Raw genomic sequence first — 10,446 nt, forward strand, 5'->3', positions numbered from 1 at the left:
CTCCTTTCATAAATTGAATAGCCTTTAAAATGAGGGTATATATAATTATCAACCGTAAGTCAACGCTTATGACTCATAACTCCTACTGTAATAAGAAATAACAAAGGAAATACCTAATTTTATTAACATTAAGTAAGGTTGACGAAATATAAAATGAGATCGGCTCACTTAATATTTCGTCAACTTTACCATCTTGTCAAATAATTTTGTATTCATCTTTTCTAATTGTCATCGAGATTTTTTGATACAAATTATCAATTTTCCTTTATTTTAGCGTCCATTTAAACAGTGGCGTAGCTAGGCGTGGGGCCCTCGCCCACGGCCTCGCACTTAGGGGGGCCTCGCAAAGCCAACCTTTTTATTACCTTGGGAAAACACATTGAAAAGGGCCTCGCAAATGTGGTTTTCGCCCACAGCTAGATTGGTTCACGCTACGCCACTGAATTATAATTAAGATATAATTAAGATTCGTGCTTGACTGAAACGCTACAGTGCAAACTTTCGGCAAGTAATTTCAAATGAAAGTTTATATGTATTATGTTTAACTGCATTTATTAATTGTAACAAACGTGATAATATAATAACGTGGATTTAATATAGTTTAACGCTAGAGCTAACTTACTACAGTTGTTTTTTATGTGGTGAGAATTTTTGTACGTAGGTTTACGGTTTTTTTAAAATGCACAATAAACATTTTACACATTTATACTTGTTTTATTTTAATTATCTCTATTATTTTGTATTATATATTCTTGTTGATTACGCTGGCCCGACTGGTCCGACGAATATATTTAGCCATTCAGAACGTTTGGGGCTTAATTGTTAAAAGGTAATTTTTGACGAGGCAGACCTAGTTAGTGGGTTTTTTTTGTTGTTTTTGAATTTTTTGACGAAGCATGATCTGATACTATTTTTCGGTGTACCAACTTTGACAAATCCTGCGCTGTGGATTGAACATTTGTTACTGGCACTGGCATGTTAGTTTTTTGCATTAAATGTTTTTAAATTTTTATTTATTACAATAAAGAATGGCGCACAGTTTCAAAGACGTTCTTTAAAACAAAAATAGACTATGTGCATAACCGTGGCTGCGACTTGGCGATTAGGTGTAGGAATAGGGCAGTCAGTGGCGTAGCTAGGCGTGGGCGAATGGGGCCTTCTTCCACGGCCTCGCACTTAGGAGGGCCTCGCAAAGCCAGCCTTTTTATTACCTTGGGGAAAACACATTGAAAAGGGCCTCGCAGATGTGGTTTTTGCCCACGGCTAGATTGGTTTACAATACGCCACTGAGGACAGTAGGTGTGACTCAATCGACACAAATAGTCAACATCTATATAAAAAAATATGTCTTCGATGTCGTCGCGCGCAAAAAATGTAACGTTTAAGAAGTTAAATAAGGTTAAAAGGGGTAGTTAAAAGTCAACCAGTTGAATTAGAATAAAGTTTATTTACATAAATAAATTTACAAGTACACAGTACACACTCACTTAAGAGTTCATACATACCACGTAAACATCGCGCCATACATACATTTTTTTATAATCCACGTCTAAGGAAAATATACCTGTATTAAGAGATCTTGTTACATCCATTAGAAACCTTTATTTGAGTCATAATGACCTAAATCTATATTAATATATGTACTCATATCCATTTTAAGATATACCTAAGCTTTTTACTACATCTTGTAGAAATTATACTGAATATCTACGCAAGTATAAAAATAACACTTCATCGCTTCGAAAAATAAAATAATAAAAAAATAGCTCATTTGCATAATAGAACATTAAAGTCCCTGAGTTGTGTCGATTTCATGTAAAAGGTAACCTAACTTATAAAAATCTCCCTTTCTGACAAACGACAAGGAAGTAGCGTTTGAAATATCTCCATTTAAAAAAGTTTGAGGAAATTGGTAGACATAATTGCAACCATTACCATTAGACAAGTTTGGTATTGTCATATACATATACGAAGGAAAAAATTACATAGGCATATTTTCCTTCGTATAGGTATGACATTTAGTTCGGTTTAGAGGTAGTTTAAATAGTACTGTGTCTACTCAAAGTAACACAAATTAATATATCTGTCGGGACTTATCTTCCGCTATCGGCTGATGTATTATCGCGTCTGTGACGAGCTGGAAAGTTGTTGAATATTTTTGAGAGTTGGTCATAATATGAGTTCACATTTATCTATTTTAGGTATTCGGTGCGTACTTTCAAGATTATTGTAAATTACGTGTAAACTGAAATGGATGTCACAAACGAGAGAAAAAGTATTCGCCCCTTTTTTGTTCCCACAAATCAAAATATTAGATTTGCTGAATAATTATATTCTAAACTAATTTAAATAAAGATAAATACGTCACAAATCACAAAGGATTATAACTAAGGACAACAGTGCTCAGTTGTAACCCTTATCGCAATGAAATAGTATCTAGATTTTGTGATAGGAAATGTGTCCTTGCCTTTGGGTGGTCGCAATTTTTGGGCTGTTGCAGTTAACTATCACGCAACGAAGCATTTTTTTTAAGTTTTCACGGACGTCCGGCTGCAACAACTGACGCGCGTGGACTGTCAAGAGCGACGGTCAACCTCGACGCTCGGTCGGGGTTCGGACACGCGAAGCAGATGCATTTGCGTCATCTATGGTATATTTATGGGTCACTATTTTTTCCCATATAGTTTTAAGTCATAATGTATTGCTTGTCCACATTTTTGTTAGTCATAATTTGGTTTTTCTCAGAAACGCGTAACTTTTCAGGATTGCCATGAAACAAACCTAACCTAACCTATCTATAGGATAACCTGAGGAAAATCCTGAAAAGCTAACGGTTTCAGAATTATGACTAATGATAATATGACAATAATTACATTATGACTTTAAATAAGTATGTCAAACAAAGGGATCCCTATATTTATATCTGTGAGGTAAACTTACGAGTCAGTAGATAAAGTGACCTCTAGGGTACTAGTCTGTATGAGGCTTGAGCAGGTCGGTGGGCACGGCGGCGGCGCGCGGGAACCATCCCCGCGGGCCCCGACCCGCCCCACTCTCCCCTACCCGTTCGCCGAACAACCAGTGTCTGGAAGACGTCATTGTGCATTATTACAAACGTTCGGAAATAGGGAACTTTCGCAAAAAGGAATCCTAACGACATAGATCATTTCAAGAGCGGATTTTCATTTATCGGACACGAAAGTAAATAAAGACTTCATTATTATTTTTAGAACACCGGCCTCCGGCATGTCGTTTCGGGCCATGCTGAGTGTAAGTGGGCGTTTTCTAAAATAAATATTGAAAACCTGATTCTTTCAAATCTGGACATTTTAAGCTCATTCTACTGAGAATCGACAGCATTCTCCATCCTGCCATTAAAAAAGATGTCCCAAAATGTCAATTCCATTACGTCACGTTTTAGTGTGAAAAAATATTTCACTTGAATGTCAATTTTCATACAAATTTTTGGGACTTTTTTTTTATCATTAAGATTGAATATGCTAGTGATTCTGAGTTGAATAAACCCAAAAACACCAGGATCTGTGAGAATCAGGTTTTCAATATTTATTTTAGAAAACACCCAAGTAGAGTTCCATTCCGTCTTTTCACTTGGTCTATTTTATGAGGAACAGGCAACCGTCATAAAATAGACCAGAGTGAAAAGATTTTTAAAATGAAAAAAAAAAATGCCTTTTAGTCCAGCGCATCAAAAAATAGAAATAACGAATTTAGCCCCATTTCGACAGTCAGAACAAATTACTCACTTCCTCTGCCTCGTAGCTCTAATGACATCACCCGGCTGCAAGGGTAAACGGGGCTCATCGGTACAAGGAGCCGCCAGCGCAGCCCTAGGCCTGCTGAAGAGAGGCACCCAGCGGCCGGAATAGTCGGCCACGGCTGTGTAGAGGCGGGAGCGGACGCGCTTGTCCGCTTTTTGGGCTAGTTGTTCTCGCTGAAATATTTATGTTTATAAAGTTATATATTGTATTGCATTGTATTTATTTATTGCATTTCACATGTACATTACAGGTTTTAGAAGTACTTAAGAGTATAGGTACCTATTTGTACCTACACAAATGACACATGAAACCCTGATGGGCGCAGCAATGTAGGTAGATAGGCAAACAATACTAATCGTTTCATTATATTAACAGTTGTAACGAATCCAAAGATGACGAGACATATTCGATCTTAATTACATGAGTTAGGTACCCATTTGTGAATATTTCAATGTTTTTCATAGTTGTCAAGTGTGTTGTTACATTTGGTGCCGTGACCAGGATTCGTCAAAATTTAACGTTTTAATTTAGTGGCTTTGCTGTTTTTTTCCTGCAAAATGGCATTAAATGGCTTCTGGCCCTTTCTGGCTCTTGTCACTAGTATACAATTTAACAGTCCCTATTCCATACTTTACGCAATAAACACGGATTCTACGGCGATTATGAAACCTGCTTAAAAAATAAAAATTAAAGAAATGAAAGGCTAACAGATACTCACCGTAAGATCATACTGCCCACAACCTTCCTTCACAGGCCACGTCAATCCATCATACAGATGCCCCTTAAACACGATATGCCAGTTATCCTTCCACCCCCGATCGTATGGAAACACGAAGGCTGGCAGACCGGCTTCCTGGCGACGACAGACTGCTTTTTCTAGGATCCAGTCTTCTATTGTGGTGCGGTTGCGAAGGATGCTTCGAATCTGGTGAAGTAATTAAAGGGTTAGCTTACACTCAACTGTTTTTATCTTAAGAGTTTTCTTTTTACCTGTTTTTTGTGTACCTATGTGATTTATTTAATATGCCGCTGATAATATATGTGTTTTTTTTTCAACTGGCGAAACATGTATTGTGGGTTTCAAGAGTATGTTTTTAGGGTTCCGTATCCAAAGGGTAAAAACGGGTACCCTATTACAAAGACTCCACTGTCCGTCTGTCTGTCTGGCACCAGGCTGTATCTCATGGACCGTGATAGCTAGACCGTTGAAATTTTCACAGAATAGGTATTTCTATTGCCGCTATAACAACAAATACTAAAAAGTACGGAACCCTCGGTGAGCGAGTCCGACTCGCACTTGGCCGGTTTTTTTTGTGCACCTATGTGATTTTTTTAATATGTCGTTGATAATATTTGTGTTTTTTCAACTGGGCGAAACATGTATTGTGGATTTTAAGAGAATGTTTTTTTAATTAGTTCTAATGATGGAAAAAATATTGTAGTTGAACAAAGTATTTGACCATGATTTACTCTAAGCATGTTATGGGCCTAAAAACGACTTATATAATTATTATATATGTATTATGAATTATGATCCCGAACATAGTTTTACCTAATTTAAACTATCGTGAGATATACTAACTTAGCTAACTTAGCAGTTTCACTCACGTATTTTTAGTCACTCGCGCGACATGTTTCGGAGAGCCTAGGTCTCAATTTTCAAGCACTAACAGTGCCTGAGTGAGTAGCGGTCACGACGGGCGGGCGTCACGTACTGAAACATGTCGCGCGAGTGACTAAAAATACGTGAGTGAAACCGCTAAGTTAGCTAAGATAGTTTTACCTGTAGGAACAGCAGAGTACCGACAGCAAGCACGACGCCGACACACATGCCGATGGCAAGTAGCGTCAGCAACAACGTCGGGAGCGTCAGCAGCACGCGGGGAGCGCGTGTGCCGCTCTGGACGTACCATGCGCGGTTTAAAGCGTGGTACATGCAGATTGACAGCACCTGACAACAGTACAAAAATAAGTAAGTAGATAAGTAAATATTCTTTTCTCAAAAATGGACGGCAAAGTCGACGTTGCCGGTTAAAAATTAGGTCGCGAAGTGCGTAGTTTATGGTCAGTCAAAAAATTAAAAAGTTAAAAACATCGCAGTCTCGATTTCGGGACTGCAATGTTGCATACAAATTTCATTATTTGTAGAGTTCCAAACTTTTTAAAAGTTGAAGTGGTCATATCAAATGAAGGCATAGGTCCATTAAACAGCCAAACAGACGATCAGTAGTTATTATTATAATGTTGGTACTGCGACTATTTAGCTATCTCAAATAGGTTGGCGTATTTTCGGCAGAAAAATACACTTCGTTTTTCAATTTAAAAAAAATAAAAAGGCGGCAAAGCAAATCTTCTGTGAAAATATATACGTAAGAACGTTGCTTCTGTAAAATATTTATATTATATTTGTATTTATTGCGCCATTTTTGAGAAAAGCACTATATATGACTCGGCTGCAAGGCTACTTGCTGGCTTCGGATTCAATTAAACGGACTCCCAAGGTCGTCCGTTTAAAACGAATCCTCAGCCAGCAAGTAGCTACTTCCGGGCCTCGACAATAATGTACTATTATTGCATCCCAAAAGAAAATAAGTCAAACAGGTTTATAATGTAGACAAAGGTAGCAACAGGTGGTCTTATCGCTGTAAGCGATATTATCCAGACAAGATTAGGGAAATAAGTCTTTAGAATGTATAAAATATTAATCTTGTGATGGGCAGCAAAAGTAATTAGTATAAATTATAACGGGTTAGAATTGATTGACTAGTACGTTATTATTTCGTGTATTAGCAAAGCAATATATGTGACGTTTTCAACCAAAAGGTACCACATTGTCGGTTGTCGATAAGGTTGATTTCAAAAATGTATAGAAGGCGAATTATTGCGATTCGCCTCGGCGAGCCTAGTGGACGCCAGCCTTTAAAGTCTAAGGGCCTGTTTCACAATGTCCAAGTAAAGTCCTGAATAAGCTACTTGCCACTTATCTGACGAATAAAGTCATCGTTGGCGTTTCACAATCTCCAAATAAGCTTTATCTGCTGGATAAAGTGCTTTTATTGTAGGAAATTTTATCTGGCAGTTAATTTATTTGTTAATTAGCTATCCAATACTTTACTTGGACATTGTGAAACAGGCCCTAAGTAAACTTACAATGGATGCCTGGAGACAACCCAGCACTGCGAACGTCAAGAAGTGTGTGAAGTATGCGTGGTTTGCGTGACCCACGCAACAGTTGATCCATGGACAATGGTGGTCCATTTTTAATATACATCGCCCACCTGTGAGATAAAGAAAATGTTAATGTTAAGGCATTTAGACAACTAGACAAACTATCTAATCTGTGACATACATACATACATATAATCACGCCTATTTCCCGGAGGGGTGGGCAGAGACCACGGATTTCCACTTGCTACGATCCTGACATACCTCTTTCGCTTCCTTCACTTTCATAACATTCCTCATACACGCTCGCCGGTTTAGGGTATCTAAACTGTGAAATCGTGCTAAGTGAACTATGATTTAGACGTACCAGCATCAGTTGCCTGTCTAAAACGAAATAATAAATAAATAAAATTTTCCTATTAAATTCATGCAAAAATTTGCACCTTACTTCACTTTCACTATTCATGTTAATTGTGTATCAATCTATCACCTACTGTTTTTTTTTTAATCTGGTTTTTATTGAGGCTTTGGACACACCTACTGTTTCATATGTGGCTTGCAGTCTTTCATTTTAAATATTAATTTGTATTATTAATAATATATCTGTATATTTTATATACTAGCTTATATATTAGCTTTATATACTTAATTTCTTTCTATTTTTAGTTATTTTGAAGAAACATTAGTTTTAAGCCACAGCTATTGCTTTTATATAAATTCTGTTACCACCTACGGGAGAGCGGTGTCTCTTGACACAAGTGTCATTGTACGCTTAAAAAGAGGCACCTGCCCAGTTATAATTACGTTTGTTTGTGCGAACTCAATAAACATTTTTATTATTATTATTATTTATTATTTTTCAACCAACGGATAACTGTTATTGGCCTAATACTATGTAATAATACTTTTGTAAGTAGTATATTTACGGCTGTTTTTGTCCTAAATACCAATAAAATAAAAATAAAATAATATTATTACTGTTATTAGATACATAAGAAAAACAAGAAAACAGATGATGCATTCAGTTTGTGATAAAAGGGAAATATGCTGAGAATTAAATACCGCAATATTGGTGTCACTTTTGTACTCCCTGTCACTATGATGATTGAAAATTTCCTCAGTTACATTTTCTGCTACTATCATTAAATGAGGTATTTTCTATAAAAAGGGACCTTATTGTCGATGTCGCTTACGCCATTATAAACGATGCCCCGATATAAAAAAAAATGCCGCGCGACGCTGTGCGGCGTAAGCGCCATCGACAATAAGGTCCCCTTTTCATAAAAAATGCCCCAAATAATGCAATTTAGGTGTAATCCAGAATAAGGTGTGAATGAATATCTTTTGTTTTTTTTTTCAGGGTTCGAAATTATCCAGATAATTATAGTCTTTGGTGATGGTGCTATATTTATTTTCTTTGAATTCTTCAGTTAATTTTAAAATCTGGTCTTAGAATCTTCGTATATTTTTGGTTATTATCAAATCGATAATTATCAGGCATAAAAATCACGATAATTATCAAGATCACTATCATTGATAATTATCCTTTCAAACCCTGTTTTTTTTAATCATAAATGACAATGGTTAGAGTTAGAACAATGAAAAGAAGATTTTTTTTTTTACAAAATACGTGTTATTGCGGAGCATACTTACATTTACTACAATGGTGTGACCGTGGAGCTTTGTATCCATTGCAGATTGTGCAGACCTGCAGCTTGTCCGTGTCCTTTTCATTTGCCTAAAAAAATAAAATATGACAAAACTAGACTTTACATTGCAGCTTTTACTGCCATGTTTTATTTAAAATTAAAGGAAATGAGGGCTTAAAATTCTAATCCATAAAAATCCAGTTGTATGGATAAAAACCGGCCCAATGCGAGTCGGACTCGCGTTCCAAGGGTTCCGTAAATTTAAACTAAAATCAAAGAGGATATAATAGGATAGAGCGGTACTGTCATAGTAAATTTTGTAACCACAGTAAATTCACTGTCATCTATCGACACACTTTAAAACTAAAAATGTAGATTTATAAAAATATGATAAAATGTATTTAAATATGGACAAATGCATTTATTTGCATTAATTATTTTCATATGATTTTGACCCATGTTCTTTCACTGATATGCGTTAAAATTGTTAAATAACAAACGAAACCGTCAACGCCCTCTATACGAGAGTAGGCCAAAGGTAGTGGCGCCATCTGATCGAGAATCAAATTTTCGTGATTTTCGAGGCACGTTTTTTCCTTACACTGTATCCATCTATTACGGAGTTATATCTATCTTTTCTAAAATTAACTTACTGGTCTCCAACCCAACGGCACATATCCCGGTCCCTCAAGTAAAGACTGCAGGAAGTAATACAGCGTGCCTCCGGACAGGAACAGGAACAAGCAAGCATGGATGGCGCCACCGAGGGAGCCCTGTGGTGGCCACCACATGCCGATCAGGTGCACCATGGTCCATGTCACTAGCTTTATTATACCTGGGAAATAAGTAATTATATTTTCAATTATAATATTTAATGAAAACTAGGAAACAAATCAAATTATTTTATGAAACATTCTAGTCATAGTATATTAGTCATAGTTTATTAAAACTGCACGAGGCCATGTGCTTGGCGAGGAACAGAACCCTATGGAGGAACCTGGTGTTCAGCAGAAGGACATGATGTCACAATCCTCTGTATTAAGGGACCAACTGAAGAAGAAGTATATGTAGTAGTGGTCAGGATGTTAGCCGCGTAAGCTGAAGACGCGTGTTCGATTCCCGCCTCGGCCACCGGTGGACTTGGTCACTTTTTCTTTAGTGTATGCTATCTATCTTAGTTTATAATATTTAATGAACATTTCAAGAAGTGAAAACATTAATAATGACTATTTATTCAAATTTCTGTATGAAAACTTGAAAATCAATTGCATAGGTCAGTAGATAGATTTCTCAGATTCTAGAAAATTCACATCAAGTAAAAAAGAACCAGCCAGGAACGGTTCTTTACCATAAAGCTCTTAGTCTCATTAGCAATTTAGTAGATAATCAAATACTTAAAAAGCAATTTCCTATACAAATTCATACTTATTTATACAGATTTATAGTTATGATAACATCTATAACGATTCAGGAAAGGATCTTATAATCAAATACATACCCAAAACACAAATGGGACCCCAATGCAGAATTCTTCGTAAGGAACCAAACATTTTAGGTTATTTAGGCTATTAATTAAGTGCAGAAATTATTTTAGGAGTATTTGTCCTCAGCATTCTCTTCTCTTCACACAACGTGAATAAAATGTACGTAAATAATGGTCCGAAAATGTAAAAAACAACACTCAACGCAAAAAAGCAGTATCCACCGGCTGACATCTGTCAATTCTGTTCTGTCATCGACACACTGCTGTCCATAATGTTACCTGATACGGTTTCCTAATTTCCCTATTACATTAAAAGATTTAACGTCAGGGAAATCTTGTATAATTTTTTTCACGATGGAATAAACTTCAT

At 36.5% G+C, this 10,446-nt stretch overlaps 1 protein-coding gene across 1 annotated transcript; it reads right to left on the reverse strand.

Annotated features, from left to right (window-relative positions):
- Positions 1-2,086: 2,086 nt before the first annotated feature.
- LOC134743444 (palmitoyltransferase ZDHHC6) lies at positions 2,087-10,296 on the reverse strand. The gene is made up of 8 exons (XM_063676840.1): positions 10,092-10,296; positions 9,247-9,428; positions 8,598-8,682; positions 6,930-7,057; positions 5,563-5,730; positions 4,498-4,704; positions 3,765-3,952; positions 2,087-3,085 (listed from the first exon to the last, which is right to left on the reverse strand). The coding sequence occupies exons 1-8, from the start codon at positions 10,141-10,143 to the stop codon at positions 2,971-2,973; spliced, it is 1,125 nt and encodes a 374-aa protein (XP_063532910.1). The 5' UTR covers positions 10,144-10,296; the 3' UTR covers positions 2,087-2,970.
- Between the last annotated feature and the right edge of the window lie 150 nt (positions 10,297-10,446).

Source organism: Cydia strobilella, chromosome 8 (assembly GCF_947568885.1).
Source record: "Cydia strobilella chromosome 8, ilCydStro3.1, whole genome shotgun sequence".
Classification (NCBI taxonomy): Eukaryota; Metazoa; Arthropoda; class Insecta; order Lepidoptera; family Tortricidae; genus Cydia; species Cydia strobilella.

Coding starts and splice junctions, on each gene's coding strand:
- LOC134743444 (XM_063676840.1), bottom strand. CDS start 10,143: ATGTTTGGTTCCTTACGAAGAATTCTGCATTGGGGTCCCATTTGTGTT. Junction 9,429..10,091: donor GGGTCCCATTTGTGTTTTGG/GTATGTATTTGA, acceptor CTTATTTCCCAG/GTATAATAAAGCTAGTGACA. Junction 7,058..8,597: donor GTCACACCATTGTAGTAAAT/GTAAGTATGCTC, acceptor TTTATCTCACAG/GTGGGCGATGTATATTAAAA.